Below are 18,071 nucleotides of genomic sequence, written 5' to 3'. Positions count from 1 at the left end.
AGAACCCACAATGATACTAAACTGCTCAGATATTCTGGTAAAATTGAGAAAGTCTATGAGTTCTGGAACTGTTTTCGTCTAGAGTCACTGTTGAGCATCATTGCTATTTTGACAACACACTCCAATGGATCTTGGTTTACTAATCTTCTTGACTTGGCTTTGCAGGATGATCACAAACTCACTCTTGATGAACTTCATCGGAAATATGGAACAGACCTCAGCCGGGTAAGGTGTCTACCAATAAGGCATGACTGTTCTGGTTTTTGCAAGAATGGAGAACCTGGTAAAGATCCCTCATTTTGCATAAGAAGTCTCTTCATGCTTAATATTTTGTCCCCAGTTGGAATGGAATGTCCCACTCAAAAGTCATTACTCCCTTACCTGATTGGCTTCTGAGTTTTGGCGGGGGTGGTGGTTATGTCTTTGCTGTGATTTACGCTCTTCTATAAATTATTATAAAGCCATGGGCTATTTTGAATGATGCTGGAAAAATGTGCTGGGCCTGTCACATGCTTGAAAGAAATAAAATAATGCAAGCTTGATTAAACGGCTGCAGACTTTAATCTCTTTAAATATAGTTTCATTTTAAAAAAATTTGTAATGCACTAAAAATCCATATTCAATTAATCAGACTTTCTTAAAAGTTAATAATTTTGGATTGTATCACAGTAAACCCATTGAACTTAAGTTAGTACAACTAATTTTAAATCCATTGGTTTCAGTGGGCCTACTTTAAGTATGATGTAGTTTGTTACAACCCTTCTAGTATAAGTGATTATTAAAAACTGGGGGTTGCAGGCGCCATCTTGGAAAAGGCATCTCCCTTCAGTCTTACACGAATGCCTGTTTTAAGATACTACCTGCTGCAACAGACACTGGGGTTAGCCATTGTGGGGCCTTCCAGAAGTTGTTGTAATGGTCAGGGATGTTGGGGGTTGTGGTGCCTTCCAGATACCTTTGAACTGCTTTGGCTACTCCTGAAATTATACATACATAATTTAAAGGCAAACTATGCTTTCCCCCCCTCTTCAGTTGCTTTGTCATATGCAAATTTATACAGTGTTATCTGATAAAGTGACAGCTCTACTTGAAAGTCTCTTAAAATGGAACACATTTTTCACAAACAAGGGACCAAGCTTTTTAGGAAAGACCAGTAAGAGAGAACTCACACTTTTTTGGTTGCTTACATAACCAATTCTCTGAATGGAGAACATGCCTTGACATTCCTTAAGCACAATGCTATAATAAGTCTTGTCTTTCTTCATTTCTATGTGTTCAGGGTCTGACTCCTGCACGGGCCACGGAGATCTTGGCTCGTGATGGCCCCAACGCTCTCACCCCCCCTCCCACAACCCCAGAATGGGTTAAATTTTGTCGGCAGCTATTTGGGGGCTTCTCCCTTCTGCTGTGGATTGGAGCTATTCTTTGTTTCCTGGCATATGGTATTCAAGCTGCAACAGGGGAGGAGGCAAATAATGACAATGTAAGTTAATAAATATATTTTGTGTGTGAGAGAGAGAGAAAGAGAAGGGGGCTGAGAAATGGGTAAGTTTTAACATGGTATTAAGCTGCATGGGATTTTATGACTTGTATCTAAACTGTATGGCCCAGTTCAGGCATAACAGGATGTGAATGAACTGTGGTAAGCTGGTATATTCTCACTTTTGCATTCTAGAGGCACAGATTGGAAGAGTTTGCTTCCAGTTTTAGACTAACCACAATTCCCCATGATGTCCAAGATTAGAACTGTGGCTTCTTTAAACTTTATTTAGTGTGATCAAACAGGATCTGAAGCCATCATGTTTTTACATTATATCTGAACTGCCTTTCATAATTTCAGTGTATCATCTAACATCTTAACCTGTGTTATGGCCTACCATCACCACAGGTTACTAATGGGCAATGATGCTTCTAGTGTACTTTGGGTGCCATCTCAGAATGGGCCCACTTCTCCTCCAATGGGATCCACCAATGGCAATCTGTCTCACTTTGTTGGTCCTTTCTTCCTGTGATCTGGAAAAACCTTTATTCCTTTTCTCTCTCTTCTTTGTTTGTTATTCCTCCATCACCATTTTATTTGGAGGGAGGCGCTACTGCTGGCAGAGTGACTGTTCCCACCACCACTACTGCATACAACTAACTTGACGACACTGGATCCACTATTTGAGAATTGGTGCATTTGTTGCTCAAAAAGACTTCTTGCTTAATGAAACGTATACATCTACTTGCAGTTGTATCTGGGTGTTGTGCTTGCTGCTGTCGTCATCATAACCGGCTGTTTCTCTTACTACCAAGAAGCAAAGAGTTCAAAGATCATGGAGTCCTTCAAAAACATGGTGCCTCAGGTATGCAAGTGCTGCTTGTTCAACTATTTTGTTTCTAGTTCCTATCTCAAGGCACAGGTAGGTGAAAGGGCTGATCAAACGCTTGGGTGTTTTGAAAATGTCAGCTTAAAAGTTGTTTTTTCCTCTTGCAGCAAGCTTTGGTGATCCGAAATGGGGAGAAGATGAGCATCAATGCTGAAGGGGTGGCTGTTGGAGACCTAGTGGAGGTGAAAGGAGGTGACAGAATCCCAGCTGATCTGAGAATTATTTCAGCTCATGGTTGTAAGGTGTGTATGTGCCCACAGTGATGCTTAAAAGACCTAAATGCACCCTGCAAAATAACTAGGCCTACCACAATGTCACACAATGTGCATTTTCCTCCAACATGTTTTCTCACACAGGTGGATAACTCTTCACTCACTGGTGAATCGGAACCTCAGACTAGATCTCCAGACTTCACAAATGAGAATCCACTGGAGACAAGAAATATTGCTTTCTTCTCTACCAACTGTGTTGAAGGTAAAGCCCATTTAGAATATTTGATCAAATGGGATGGTAGAGTACTGAAGTGCTGAGTTCTATAAGTGATGAGTATTTCAGGGCAAGGGAAGCTCTTGATTAGATGCCTTTCCTGTCAGCACATGGAGCTAGCATGGCAAAAACATGCAGTTGCTTGTGTTTGTATCCTCTGTCAGCAATGATCATGTTCAGACAAAGGTGCTTGGTTGGCTTGGGAAGCTCAGTTCCAGCCATAGCTCAGCCAGAACTGGAGAACGAACACATTTCTGCTCCAACAGCCCTCACCATTTTGTAGCCCAGCCTTTCCCAACCAGTGTGCCTCCAGATGTTGTTGGACCACAACTCCCATCTTTCCTGACCATTGGCAATGCTGGCTGAGGCTGATGGGAGTTGTGGTCCAACAACATCTGGAGGCACACTGGTTGGGAAAGGCTGTTGTAGCCACACCTACTTTGTGATCAGCCTGTCAAGAAGGTGTGGTATCTTGTCCTTCAGGTGTGTGTGGGGGGGAGGCAAAGGCTATCTGGCTATCTGTCAGCTGCTTTCTGAAGCAATTGGCGTGAGGTCTCCCATACACTGCTCTTTCTAAGATTGTGATGAAAACCTGTATGCTGCCATTCTTGATAAGAGAGGGAATATATTTGACCTGCTTGACTTGGAGGTGTCTAAAGGCATTACTTGCTTATATCAAAGTACAGTGCCACCTTAAAATGAAGAACTTAGTTCACACTTAGCAGGAAAATACAATTTTTTTGCCTCTCACCCCCCCCCATCTTGCCTGCTAAATCTTTGTCACTGTTTCCAGGCACAGCCCGCGGCATAGTCATTAACACTGGCGATCGTACTGTAATGGGCCGCATTGCCACATTGGCCTCTGGACTGGAAGGGGGGCGGACGCCCATTGCCATGGAGATTGAGCACTTTATCCACATCATTACTGGCGTGGCTGTGTTCCTTGGAGTTTCCTTCTTCGTCCTTTCACTGATCCTTGAGTACACGTGGCTGGAGGCTGTTATCTTTCTTATTGGGATCATTGTTGCCAATGTCCCCGAGGGTTTGCTTGCTACAGTCACAGTAAGTTGGTGCCGATATCCCATGTTTGAGAGGCTGCAGTGATGGCTGGCACACACACCTTTCAGAAACAAATGTTCTTGCTACTTTTAAGAAAAGGTGTGTGGAGACAAGATAGTAGTGAATACAAATGTGGCTTACACTTTTCTCATTCTCTAGGTATGTCTAACACTAACTGCCAAGCGCATGGCTCGTAAAAATTGTCTCGTGAAGAATTTGGAAGCTGTGGAAACTCTGGGCTCTACATCTACAATCTGCTCTGACAAAACTGGCACCCTGACTCAGAACCGCATGACAGTTGCTCACATGTGGTTTGATAACCAAATCCATGAAGCTGATACTACAGAAAACCAAAGTGGTAAGCTTGGCTGCTCTGTCTGTTTCAATAAATAAGCAATGTGGTATGGCTGCCTCTGACTGATAGTCAAAATACATCATCCAGCATGGCCCCAAAAAGTGTTAATAAAGATCTGCAACAGAGGCTTTTCCTGTTGCATAAAATCATTGCTGTGTTCCTGGTGTGGCCAAGGAAAAATGCATTCATAGTTCTTCAAAACTTGACTGGAGCATTGTTGGCTGTGTAATCACAAAAAAAGGTTCAGCTACTATTTTTAGAAAGCCACCTGGAACAATAAAAGTAGTTAGTTCTCTTTCCCAGGGACAAAGCTATGACTGTAAGTCAGTGACCATAATGAGGTCATATCGGTCACCATAAGGGTTGAAACCCTAAGAAAAAAGTTCAAAATTTGACCTTATATGCGAGTATTTTAAAAACCATATGGCCAGTGTGATGGGGCAGAGTTGGACTGGTGAGGGGGAGGGATTAAGCCTTTGCATCTGTTGTGGTCCTGATTAGAATTGGACCTCTGCCCTGCACACTTCATAACAGGAAGAAAGCCCTCATTTAGACTACCAAACGAATTTTGTGTGTGTGTCAGATTCTGATTAGGACTCTGACAGGGGCAAAGGCTTAACCCTCCCCCCTCACTTCCCCCACACCGTGGTCCTGAATACCCCACACATGCACACTCTGGCTAAAAAAATGTAGCATAACTCATAAGTTGTTTCAAAGCTTGCACTGATTCCTCACACTCTGGGCCTCCTTGTGGTCCAGCACCTCTGTATAGTGCATCTCCACAGGGCACATAGCAGAAGAGGAGGAAAGAGTTGCTGTCCACATTTGTTTTTTCACACATAGATGTACATCCATTTCCCCACTCCTCTCTCTTGTAACAGAGACTTCATTCCATGGGGGGCGAGAATGGTCTGCCCCCATTCACCATCACCCTAAACACATACACACTGGCACAAATGAGTACATAATTAATTATGTGGAATCAACCCACTGTCCCTCTGTCTGAGAGAAATGGTCACTAAATGTCTTGTCCTTTTGATTGGCCAATTAAAAAAAAGAAAAGACAGGATAACTTGGGTGGTGTCTTCTAGTTGTGCAATATTTGTATTACTTTGAAAGAAATAGGGCTATAATAAAAAGCTTATGCGGAGCTTTACAGAACTTCTCTGTTACCTTGGTATATTAAAATCAACACAGTGGCCAGGGCACAGCATTCAGTTTAATTCTTGGGACAAGCATTAAGGAGCTAGCTTCCCACATTTTTTTGAAAGCCCATCCTCAGGCTGGATGTTAGATAAGCATAAGGGCTGGGTGGAGAAGAGAGAGAGGTTGCTGGTAGAAGGCAACGAGAAGGCCCATCAGTTAGATGTGGCAGTCCTAAGATGGTGACCGAGGAAGCAGACATTTAGTTTGTGCTCAGTCCAAAAAGATCAAAGATTATCTCCATGCATGCTGTGACATGGAAGTAATGGCCATGCTCCCCTTGAAAAAAATAAAAATAAGCAGTTATTCAGCACTCTGTATATATACAATATATCAGAAGTCTTGAAGTTCGCTCTTTAGTTACTGGTGTGAACCAAGCTGGGCCTAAGCTGCCACTTTAGTACTGTGTGGACAGCCCATAATTGCCAACATGCATTGGATTATTTGAGAGTGAATTTTGCACAATTGTGTGCATGAATTCATATTTCATGTCCAGCTGAGTTGGGGATGGAAGAAAGGAAGCTAATCTGGTTTTGAGTTTGAGAATGGACCTAAGTGGAATCTCTCTATTGCTTCCCCTCTCCCTCCTCCCCAGGTGCCTCTTTTGACAAGACATCTCCCTCTTGGACCGCTTTAGCTAGGATCGCAGGACTGTGCAACCGTGCTGTGTTTCAGGCCAACCAAGAAAATGTTCCTATTCTGAAGGTGAGTTGACCCCTGGCTTAACCACAGTTGCTGCTCATGTCTTGGCCAGTGTGAAAATATCATAAAAGAGGATGCAGGTTGGCGAATAAAAGGCTTCTGCTAGTGGCAAAGGCAGCTTAGCAGCATCTCCACTATCAGAGTAGCAGTCGTCAGTGAACATCTTCATGCATTCTTCAAATATAGGTTAGAGTCACTGGGTCCCTGTAACAACAAAGCAAACAGGAGGAGGACTTTACTACCTCAGGAAAAAATGTAATACTGTAGTGCAAAAGTGTGATTTTAGTAGACCTGTACACTCTGTGCCTGAAAAACTGAACACAGTCCACCGGACTTATGTTGTGGTCTGCAAAGCATTCAACAGCCCCTTTTTTTTTTTGCAATTCTAGGCAAGCTGCAAAACCAGGAACTTTATCAAACTGCTGTATTAACTTTGGTGGATCAAAACCCTGCGCAGGCCTGGTTTTGAGTGCAGGTGCTCTTAGTAGGAAGAATGTAACCTACAGTACTTATTTCTGAGTACATTCAGTTTATTCCTCTGGGGAAGGGCAGCTGTGCTCAGTATGTTGTCTCATTGCATCATGGTTGCAGACATATTTATTCACCCTTTGTGAGTTTCCATTGAAAAAAGTTCTACCCCTTTTAAAGAGAGAAGCCTGACCAAAGGCTATAGGTCAGTAGTGCGGCATATGCTTTGCATGCAGAAGGCCCCACGTTTGATCCCCAGCATTGCCAGATAGGGCTGGGAAAGACTTTTGTCTGAAAACCCTGGAGTGGAGAGCCACTTCCAGTCAATGTAGACAGTCCTGATCTAGATAGTCGACTGTTCTAACTCAGTGGAAGGCAACTTTCTGTGTTCCAATCATTGGGTTACTGCAAAGAACAAGTGTCTCACATGTAAAGAAGTGGTATTTATTTATCTGGAAGGAGGGAGGATCGCCTTCAAGGCTTCAGATATTGACTGTGAACCACTGTATTGTTTGCTAGAGGTCAGTGGCCGGCGATGCTTCTGAATCTGCACTCCTCAAATGCATTGAACTGTGCTGTGGGTCTGTCAGGGACCTGAGAGAGAAGAACTCCAAGGTGGTGGAGATTCCATTTAACTCGACCAACAAATACCAAGTAAGAAATGCCTACCACATTTCACTTAAACAGTAGGCATTATGACGCATAGGCTCTTTCTTGTTGGGCTAAATTGGTTCTACCTTTAACCCCAATGGGGTTGCATTACATGCCAGTCAGATTGCAGCTTTGTCAGAGCTTTGGGGATGTTAGAGGCTGAGTGCATTCCAAGCCAGTCTTATAGAAACACTGTCCCCAAAATACACTTTCTAACATTGTTCAAAAATGCAGCTTTCAATCCACAAGAACGCAAACCCATCAGAGTCACGGTACCTGCTTGTGATGAAAGGAGCTCCAGAGAGAATCCTGGACCGTTGCAGCACCATCCTGATCCATGGGAAAGAGCAGCCCTTAGACGAAGAGGCTAAAGATGCGTTTCAGAATGCCTACCTTGAGTTAGGAGGCCTGGGGGAGAGAGTACTGGGTAAGATGTTCTGGTGGACTCTTCTTAGGTCTGTCCTAGAATAATGTACATGCTCACTTGCTTTAGTACAGCCAAGAAATTGCTTGATGTTCTTGCAGATTGTTTGGGGAGAGACAGAGTATGCTGGGATCCGTATCTTTTCATAGATTACAACTTACAGAAAATGTTGGAAGCCAGTTAAAGTCTCACATAGGAGAGAGAATCTGGTTCTTTCTGAATAATACTTTCCATACGTTTCCCAGAAGCCCAAATGCCAAATTCTCCAAGGGCTTCTCGGTTGTTGTCGGGCCACTTAAGCAATCAAACTAGCCATGCTGAGCACCTGCTCCCTAATATATAGGCATGTGAAATCATTTAAACTGGATTTGTTGCAGGCTTTTGTCACCTCGCCCTGCCCGATGAGCAGTTCCCTGAAGGTTTCCAGTTTGACACAGATGAAGTGAACTTCCCCGTAGAGAAGCTCTGTTTTGTTGGGTTGATTTCTATGATTGATCCACCTCGGGCAGCTGTGCCTGATGCTGTTGGTAAATGCAGAAGTGCTGGAATAAAGGTAAAACTGTGTTACCTCTTCATCCCTCCAAATAAGACCACAACACCTAATAACACAGAAAAAGGGGCTTTATTTGAGAGAGGTTTATTTGCAGGGAAGGAGAGAGGTTGGCTTGCAAAGGAAGGTACAGTCTAGGAAAATCTGTAAACTGTTTTTCCATCTCAAAAGGAAGCCATAAAAACGGCTGCTGCTTACGCTTCCGCCTCTCTTGAATAAACCACAGAAACACAAGCCTCTTTGTCACTGCTCAGGGGCAAGTGGCATTTTTGAAAGGACATGTTTCTATCTAGTGTTTGCTGCCCCAGACTGATGTTGCCTTGTTTTGCCTTTCAGGTTATCATGGTGACAGGAGACCATCCGATCACAGCTAAAGCTATTGCCAAGGGCGTTGGCATAATCTCTGAAGGCAATGAGACAGTGGAAGACATTGCTCTCCGTCTCAACATTCCAGTCAGCCAGGTCAACCCCAGGTACTAGCTGGAAAGGAGATGGCAGAGCTTGTCTCGGGGAGGGTGTGGGGAGCCAGCCAGTTGTCTTTGAAATCCCAACATTTAATAGCAAGTATCTGTGTAAGGGAGATGTGAAGAAAACTGGTAAACAAAATTGGAGCCAAAGCTGGGTAAACAGTGCATCTGCTGCTTCTCATGCTTGAGCTGACTTTATCCATTTGCTTGCTTATTCTTCAAGTAGACTGTTTACCAAGATTCTGTACCTTTTAGGCAGCCTTGTCTGGTTGAAAGTCTGGAAGTAAAGTAGACACTCCATCCATATTGCCATATTGGAGGAGGAAAGGGTCCTTCATGGGCACCTTAGGGCAGATTTGGAGTAATATTTCGAGTTCTCAACCAGCCTTCTTATAAATTCCAGAGATGCCAAAGCCTGTGTAATTCATGGCTCTGATTTGAAAGACATGACCAGTGAGCAGCTAGATGGAATTCTGAGACATCATACAGAAATAGTTTTCGCCAGAACTTCACCTCAGCAGAAGCTTATCATTGTGGAAGGCTGCCAACGGCAGGTAAGTAGACGGGATCCCTGTAATGTGGTTTGTTGCCTTCATGTTCTCACGTGTACACACACACGTGCTGTTCTCTAGCTGCGGTCTACTCCTGCATGATTTCTCCTTGATCCCAGTACTGTCGACTCAACCAGCTCCACCTCTCCGGGCAGAAGGTCCTTCCCAGCCCTGGAAGATTCTTTCAGCTGAAGATGCTGGGGAACCTGCACCTTCTGAATGCAAACTGAATGTTGGCCCCTCCTCCTAATGGCAGGGATGGGAACCTTTCTTGCTGCGGGGGGGGCAGATCTTTATCTGCCCCTACCCTGCAAGCCAGTCTTTAACAGGTGGACAAGACAATACACCTCTCAGTCACATCATGTCACTGTGACGTCACGTGATTGAAAAGTGCATTGTCTCACTCACCTGTCAAAATCCCTTGAGCTTGCAAAGCCTGCCCCATGCCCCTTTGTTTAAGCTAGACCTTGAAAGGAAGTGGAGGAGGCTTGAAAACCTTTGAAAAGATTCAGCATGCAGTGGACTTTCCAAAGCAATCAGACCCAGAGTTTTTTTTCTTCATCACTGCGTAACAGAGCAGTCCCTGCCGAAGCCAATGCCTGCTTCCAGATGACTGATCTGGCAGGGACTGCACTATCATGCAGAGAGGAAGAAACAGGTGCTTGTCTTGCAGCTCTGTTTGAAGTGGTCTCTTCTCCTGCAATTTTTTAAGGGGTTGAGACTGCTTCAAACACTGCTTGCTTGGATCACATGCTGCTTGCATCAGCAGATGCGGGAAGGGGGGGACCTGCTTTGTGCTGAGTTCGGGTGTGCGAAAGAGCTCCCTGCAGGTTGCTGTATGGCACACCAGGACCAAGCAGGATCGCTTTCCCTTTGCATCAACCAATGCAGGAGCTCTCTGGCACACCCAGACAGGACTTTATTCCCCACTCAGCTGGTTTGACTTCTGCTGCCTTCCCCCTTTTTTCCTTAACGGAATTGTTTGCTCTTGTGCCTTTAGGATTTCCTCTTTTAGAAACTCCCACCCATCTTGGACTCCTTTTCTCATTAGGGTCGCTTGCCTCGGAACCTTATTTACCATTGTTCTGAGTTTATTAAAATTGGCATTCTTGAAGTCCAGGTTACCCGTATGGCTACTGTCAGCCTTTGCTTCCTTTAAAATCAAGAACTCAAGTATAGTGTGGTCACTTTCCCCCGGAGTTCCTGTTAACTGCCACTTCATCCACCAAGTCATCTCTGTTGGTTAGAATCAAGTCAAGGATAGCTGATCCTCTAGTTGCTTCCTCCACTTTCTTTACGAGAAAGTTATCTCCAACACCTCAGGAATTCCTTGGAGGGGCTGTGTTTGCCAGCATTTGTCCCCCAACAGGTATTGGGGTAATTGAAGTCCCCCATTACTATTACATCATGCCTCCTCGAAACATCGCCAGTTTGCTTTGCAAAGTTTCATCCTCATCTTCTCCTTGATTGGGTGGTTGGTAGTAGACTCCAACTACGATGTTCCTTTTATTCCTTGCCCCATTTATTTTTTATTTATTTCATTTTATTTATTATTTGATTTATATCCTGCCCTTTCTCCCAGTAGGATTTATTTAATCCAGATACTCTTGGTGGAGCTACCAAGCTCATCCTCCTGTATTTCTGTGCAGGGATATATATTTTTAACATATAGTGCAACTCTGCCTCCCTTTCTATCGCTTCCTTTTGAACAAGTTACATCCTTCAGTTTCTATATTCCACTCATGGGAATCATCCCACCAAGCTTCAGTTAGACCTATCAAGTCATATTTACTCTCCTGTATTTCGTCCTGTTTCCCATACTTGGGGCATTAGTGTATAGCCATTGAAGACCATGTGATTTACAGCCTGGCTTCCATCCTACATTTTTATGAAGACTATTATTGGGCCCCATTAGAGCAGTTCCCTCAGTTCCAGTTACTGTGTACAAGCTTTTGTTGTTGCCGCCACGTTTACATCTCCCTCCCCCTTTGGATTCAGTTTAAAGCATTCCTGATACATTTCTCCATACTGTGGCCAAATACATTCTTCCCAGCCCGTGTGAGGTGCAGCCCATCACTTGCCATGATTGGCCTGGAGGCCTGAGGTTCCCTACCCCTCTCCTCTGAAGTATAGTGGAGGGCACTGGAACACCTTGAAATGTGTAGACATTGTCCTGGTTTCTGGAGTAGATTTTAAAGCTAATGGTGGTGAACAGTAGGGTTTAACGTTAGTGGGAGAAGGAAAAGGGCTGCTTCACCTTGATGTAACTTGCATAAATTGGTCTGGGAACTGAAGCTCCTTTTTCTTCTGCTTCTCCTTCCAGGGTGCCATTGTAGCTGTTACAGGTGATGGTGTGAACGATTCCCCTGCTTTGAAGAAAGCAGACATTGGTGTTGCTATGGGTATTGCTGGGTCTGATGTCTCTAAGCAGGCAGCTGACATGATTCTGCTGGATGACAACTTTGCCTCTATTGTCACTGGAGTTGAAGAGGGTGAGTTCCTAATTCCTGCTGGGCACTTTGGTGTTTCCAATGCGAGGAGCAGAACACTTCTGTTTCCTACTCCCCTCCCATGCAAAATTTGAGGTGTCCAAGAACTGTGGGGGGAGTGAGAGAGAGAGAGAGTTTAGTCCTTGGAAATGGAGCCAGCTCTTGTTCCTCAAAACTAGGTCATTTTAATTTCCATTTGCTTTCGGTTTAGTGCCTTTCTTTGCCTGTGTACATTAGTGTGAACTGAAACTGTTGTGTATGTGGCTTATTTAGAGTGTGGAGGTTGGCCCTGGGTACGTAGTAGTCTATTCCATGTCAAGGCGATCTTTTTTTTCTTTTAAAAAGTGCTCTTTTCCCTCAGGCCGCCTGATTTTTGATAACCTGAAGAAGTCAATTGCTTACACCTTGACCAGTAACATTCCCGAGATTACTCCATTCCTCATCTTCATCGTTGCCAACATCCCCCTACCACTGGGCACAGTTACCATCCTGTGCATTGACTTGGGCACTGATATGGTTAGTAAGCCAGCTTTTTATTTATTTCTACCATAACTAAGGTTTTGATTCAGACCTATAAAGGCCTAAACAACCTGAGCTCATGTTACTTGAAGGAGTGCCTTCATCCCGATTGCTCTCTTCGAACATTACTAGCAGCTGATGAGGCCCTCTGATAGTGCTGCAGCCTGTAGGGTTCAGTTAGCAGCCAGCAGGGCAAGGGCCTTATTGCCATTGATTTTAATGTGGATGCTTTTAGAATTTGTTGTGCCCTGCCTTGAGACTGACGTGGTAGGCAGTATAGTTTATTACTTACTAAAACATTTCTAGCACATGCGCCCAATAGCCTACAGAACTCCCTGAGGCATTGCACTGGTATTCTGAAATGCTTGCTTTGGGTGACTTTTTCTCTCTCTTTTCCCACCCCATTTTTTTCTTTAGTACAGGTAATACAGATTCATGTAGGAAATGAAACCCGTGAAGTGATATTCAATACTGTAACATTTTTTTCTTTTTCACTGTAAAGGTTCCTGCAATCTCTCTGGCATACGAGCAAGCTGAAAGTGACATCATGAAGAGACAGCCCAGAAACCCCAAGACAGACAAACTGGTAAACGAACGGTTGATCAGCATGGCTTATGGTCAGATTGGTAAGCATGGTCACTCCTCTCTTTCTGATGAATGGAGGTGGGTGTGTTGTGACTATGACCAGGCAGAGAAGGGCCACAGCTCAGGGGAGTGGTAGACCAAATGCTTTGCACACAGAAGGTGCCAGGTCCAACTCCCAGCATCTCCAGATAGGACTGTGAATGTCCTCTCTCTGACTAGGCGTAGTTCTCCAGGGTTTCAGGGTACACAGTACTGAGCTAGATGGACCAATGGTATTGTTTGGAACAAGGCAGGAGCGGGGAACCTTTTTCATCCCAAGGGCCACATTTCCTTCTGGGCAACCTTTCAAGGGCCACCTACAGGTGGTGGGCAGGGGATGAGAGGGAAATGTGGGCTGAACAACAAATGTGAATTTCACCTTTGTACAGTAGACTGATTTCTACACACACACCTTGCTAGGCAAACAAGGCACATTATCTGAGTTCACAAATACATTCCAACCAGGCAAAAACATTTGAGTTGCAAAGGAGGGCAGTGAGGGGTGTGGCCTGGGGAAAAGGAGATATGGCCTGGGGAAAGTTTCGAGGGCCAGGTGAAGAGGCATGGAGGACTGCATTTGCCCCCGAGCCCGAGGCAGTTGTGGAACAGTGGCTGGCATAGAGGTTGACTAATCACAGCTTGCATACTGTGGAATTTCTGAGCCTCAGTATTGTCACTGTAGCTTTGTAGGGGCCTTATTAGGTCTGTAATACATGTTCAAGTGTAGGGGATGATGAAGGTAGAGATGGCCAGAATTCGGAAGATATACGTTCTTGTGCAACAGAGCTGGTGGATCACAGAGAAGCCTCAGTTGAGAAAGGGGAATAGTTGATTATGTGCTTTTGATGTGCTGTGGTACAAGATTATCAGAAAATAATCTCAGTACGAATCTAACTACAACTTCTCTAGCACAGACATGTGTTCAGCCTCTTACCTTGAAGAGTGGCTAAAAAGAGGCCTCTTACATCTGTGTCCATGTGTTTTTATTCATAAAATGCTTCTAGCAGTTGCCCAAAGTGAACTAATGCTTTTTCGCACTTGCTTAGGAATGATCCAAGCATTGGGAGGCTTCTTCACCTATTTCGTGATCCTTGCTGAGAATGGCTTCTTGCCATCTACCTTGTTGGGGATTAGAGTGTTATGGGATGACCGATGGGTTAATGATGTGGAGGACAGTTATGGACAGCAATGGGTGAGTTTTCTAATAGCTTAAGAAGGCTATTACGAGGAATGTTATTTGTACTCTTGATGCCCGTGGGTAAGAAAAATGAAGTTTGAAAACAAAATCTTCCAACCTCCTCTTTTTAATTCCCTCAGACTTATGAGCAACGGAAAATTGTGGAATTTACTTGTCACACAGCTTTCTTTGTCAGCATTGTGGTGGTGCAGTGGGCAGACTTGGTTATCTGTAAGACCAGAAGGAATTCTGTTTTCCAGCAAGGAATGAAGTGAGTAGCCGGTTATCAGCCCCTTCCTCGGTGGCATCAGAAGCCAGTTTTTGTGTAGCTTTTGAGCCTTCAGAATAGACCAACATAGCTTGAAATAGAAATGGGAATGGTTTGGTGTTGTAGATGCTGAAGGCAATGTGTGTCAGATTTCATGTGAAATAGAAACCATGTTGCAAACAGACCTAATGTGGTGTAGTGGCTAGAGTGTCAAACTGGGACCCGGGAGACCAGGGTTCAAATCCCTGCTCAGCCATGAAGCTCACTGGGTGAGACCAATCACTGTCTCTCAGCCTAACCTACCTCTCAGGATTTGTTGTTATAAAATGGAGAGGGGGAGAACCATGTGTTCCACCTTGAGCTCCTTGTAGGAAAGCTGAGATAGAAATGTAAAATCACTTTGGGAAATACTGGAGTCCTGCAGTTATGCTTATTCCCACTCAGAAACCAGGGTTGAGAAGGAAGATTGACTCCTTCCAGGGGTTAACTTCCCTTCATGCTTTCACAGGAACAAGATCTTAATATTTGGTCTCTTTGAAGAGACTGCCTTGGCTGCCTTCCTCTCTTACTGCCCTGGAATGGATGTTGCCTTGAGGATGTATCCTCTCAAGTAAGTAGTAAATCAGTTGACTTGAAGGTGATCATTATCTAAACTTTCTGTCGGTTACTGTTGCTGTGGCTAGTCTTGGCATAAATCCTACCGCTCTTAATCCCTTGAACAAGTCATTACACAGAATGGGTCTGGGCTTATCCTAAATTGTCGGTGCTTGTTTTTGAAGACTGTGGGCTCTTGCTAAACCCAAGTCAGATCATACAAGTGTGTACTACAACTGGATTTCTTACTTTGCAGACCAACATGGTGGTTCTGTGCCTTCCCCTACTCTCTCCTCATCTTTGTGTACGATGAAGTGAGAAAACTCATTATCAGACGCAGCCCTGGAGGTAAGAGTCTGCTGTCTTACAACACTCTTGCGTGGTGCACATGTGAGATGGTGGTGGTCTGGCAGGTGCCTTCCAATCCAGGGCTCTGTTACATGGGGGTACATGTAATTTAGCATTACCTTGAACTCAGCCAGTAGTGCAGGGCCATGGATACTGCCAGCATCTTGCTTTACATTTTTGGAGGGGTTCATTGGGTGGCCATATGAATCCTGCTACCGAAGCTCTGCTCATGGCCGGAGTTCGATTCCAATGGAAGGAGGAAGTCGAATCTCCGGTAAAAGGGGTCAAGGTCCACTCAGCCTTCCATCCATCTGTGGTCGGTAGAATGAGTACCCGGCATATGCTGGGGGGTAAAGAAAGGCCAGGGAAGGAACTGGCAATCCCACCCCATATATACGGTCTGCCTAGCAAACGTCGCAAGACGTCACCCTAAGAGTCGGAAACGACTCGCATTATAAGTGCAGGGACCTTACTTTGTAGCTCTACCAAGATGGAGGAGAACCCTCAAGTAAGGTTCTGTGGCATGCATCTTATGCATGTTCATAACGATTAACATTGGCCAGAGGCATGAGACTGAAGGAATAAGTTGACTTTTTGTATCTGATATTGGGGGCTTGCAGCTCACTTGAGAGAGAAACCCAACTTGATGTGGGTCTTTTTTTTCTTCTGTCTCCATCTATCCCTCACCTAGGCTGGGTGGAAAAGGAAACCTACTACTAAAGTAATACTGGACCAGATGTGGCTGCCCTCCAACGCTTCGCTGCTGTGTGAGCTTCTAGAATTGCAGGCAGATGGAACCCTCGAAGGACGGAAGCAAGTGGCGGGTGACGGCTGGAAGAATCACGGAGCAGGGAGGGATGGGGGGGGCAAATGCAGTCCAGGGCGAGGGCAGAAGATGGGAGTAGTTTTTAATGTGCCTTTTTGTTTTTGTAAGAAACACAATAAGATTTTATATCTGGACTTTTACAAATAAAGATGGATCATAAGAAGATACATGTGTCTTTGCTCATGGAGACTGGGAAGGGGGTGTGTGCGTGCATGCGCCAAACTGATGCTGTGGTATGTTCCCATGGAGGAGCAGTTTGCAGGAACTTGTTATAGAGGGTGCCTCAGCAAGATGATGGCAACCAAAGTGGGCTGCAGTTGTTACCAGCTGAGGCGTCCACCAGTCATGCATAATGGCAGCTAATGGCCTGGCCAGAAACCGATGCAGCATAGCCTGTTTGAGTGTCATCAGCTGCATAACAGTACAGACATTTTAGAAACAAGCCATATTGCCCATATCATCAATTTGTGGCTGCCTAAGTACAGTCTATTGCCTGTTTAGCCTTTCCGCTTGCCTGAAGGCGTCCCTTGAGCTCCTGGTGCCCTGTCTTCTTGAAAATCCTAGTGAGGTTGGCTTTTCTACCTTATTAAAAGAAAATCCCACTTTCTTCATTGACAGGGCCCATGTATGACATCACATGTCGGATAGGTGGGTGTGGTGTGCCTAAAACCATCTGGTGGTCCAAGTTTGACCCATGACCTAGAAGCCCCCCCCCCACTTAAGAGCATCACATATGGAGGGAACAGCTTTTTTTTTTTGCTTGCGATTTGTGTTCATGTATTCACAGTGTAATGGTGATATAATGCAGTAATATTCTCCACTCCAGTTGTAGTAAAAATGGACCACAATGAATGTATTATACATTTATCCATACTTTCATTGTAATGTTGTTGCATGAAATGAAATGTTAGGCCTGACTTGCTTTCATACATTTAAGAGTCCCCAAACTACTCTCTTTCCCAGGGCCCTCAAAACCCTAGGGCCACCACTGGGAAGAGGGAATTGGTCTTCACAAGCCCATAGCAGCTTATAGGAACATCTGCAATTAGTGCCAGAAAAAGTAACAACACCCCCTGATGCTATTTGCATTTTTTTAAAAACACTAGCACATTAAATGTAAAGTTATTGTTAATATCACATGTGGTTTGACCCTGGTTTTTCACACAACACAGAAGCGAAATGTGTAAAAGAGTGAGATGAGCACCTTGAGATAAATTCCTCTTCCTGCAGTACATGAGGAGCCCTTTAGTACTTTAATAGCATAGTGAAGGAAAAGTTCAGAAGAGTGGGATAGAGTAACAATGTTCCTTCCTCCCCAAATGTCCTGTTCCTCCTACATATCCTCAACAGCACTAGGATTCCACTTCCAGCCTCACTGGATCCCTGAACAGGATCACTCCTATTAGTAGCTGGGGATATATACTTGGCAACATTTGATTGTAAGCTTCCACTTAGTTCCTTTAATACCAAATGTGGGTGTCAGTTTAGAAACAAGCTAGGGCACTCAAAAATAAGGTAGTGATTCCAGCATAGTTAGGGGACACAAACAAAGCCCTATAGGAAGTATAATAGTTTGTAAATTAAAAAATTAAAATTAAAAAAGAAAAAACCCCACAATGGTCCAAACAAGATCTGTGATGAAAGGGGGTAAAACCAGTGTTGTCATGTTGGAATTCCTAACTGCTTATAGTTAGGAGATGGGGATTAGGTTGGCGGGGGGGGCAGGGAAAGGAATACAAGCCACATAAGGGTACACTGTAGTGGGGGAGGGTTCAGAAGGAGAACTCCCCCCCCATCACTTCTCTTTTCCCCTCTGCTATAGAGTGCTAAATAGTTTTATTTCTATGTATGGCATGAGTGGGGAAATGTTTTTTTTAGTCTGCAGTGTCCTAGTCAGCAACCTTACAGGAGTTTTATGCCAACAATGGGCAGGGCCAGAGG

The 18,071-nt window shown here is 44.4% G+C and overlaps 1 protein-coding gene across 1 annotated transcript in view; it reads left to right on the top strand.

Annotated features, from left to right (window-relative positions):
* The window catches only part of ATP1A1 (ATPase Na+/K+ transporting subunit alpha 1), a 37,461-nt gene extending 21,166 nt beyond the window's left edge, over positions 1-16,295 (top strand). The window contains exons 3-23 of the mRNA XM_061638705.1: positions 166-225; positions 1,280-1,483; positions 2,232-2,345; positions 2,477-2,611; positions 2,726-2,843; positions 3,649-3,917; positions 4,074-4,272; positions 6,068-6,177; positions 7,162-7,296; positions 7,528-7,720; positions 8,095-8,270; positions 8,604-8,740; positions 9,138-9,288; positions 11,609-11,777; positions 12,136-12,290; positions 12,796-12,919; positions 13,964-14,109; positions 14,235-14,365; positions 14,871-14,972; positions 15,213-15,304; positions 15,996-16,295. Coding sequence (XP_061494689.1) covers positions 166-225; positions 1,280-1,483; positions 2,232-2,345; positions 2,477-2,611; positions 2,726-2,843; positions 3,649-3,917; positions 4,074-4,272; positions 6,068-6,177; positions 7,162-7,296; positions 7,528-7,720; positions 8,095-8,270; positions 8,604-8,740; positions 9,138-9,288; positions 11,609-11,777; positions 12,136-12,290; positions 12,796-12,919; positions 13,964-14,109; positions 14,235-14,365; positions 14,871-14,972; positions 15,213-15,304; positions 15,996-16,024 — 2,949 coding nt within the window. The 3' untranslated portion in view covers positions 16,025-16,295. The remainder of the gene's footprint in view (positions 1-165; positions 226-1,279; positions 1,484-2,231; positions 2,346-2,476; positions 2,612-2,725; positions 2,844-3,648; positions 3,918-4,073; positions 4,273-6,067; positions 6,178-7,161; positions 7,297-7,527; positions 7,721-8,094; positions 8,271-8,603; positions 8,741-9,137; positions 9,289-11,608; positions 11,778-12,135; positions 12,291-12,795; positions 12,920-13,963; positions 14,110-14,234; positions 14,366-14,870; positions 14,973-15,212; positions 15,305-15,995) is intronic.
* Positions 16,296-18,071: the final 1,776 nt, after the last annotated feature.

The sequence above is a fragment of the Rhineura floridana genome, chromosome 1 (genome assembly GCF_030035675.1).
Source record: "Rhineura floridana isolate rRhiFlo1 chromosome 1, rRhiFlo1.hap2, whole genome shotgun sequence".
Lineage (NCBI taxonomy): Eukaryota > Metazoa > Chordata > Lepidosauria > Squamata > Rhineuridae > Rhineura > Rhineura floridana.
This window is presented reverse-complemented; position numbering and strand designations above follow the sequence as displayed.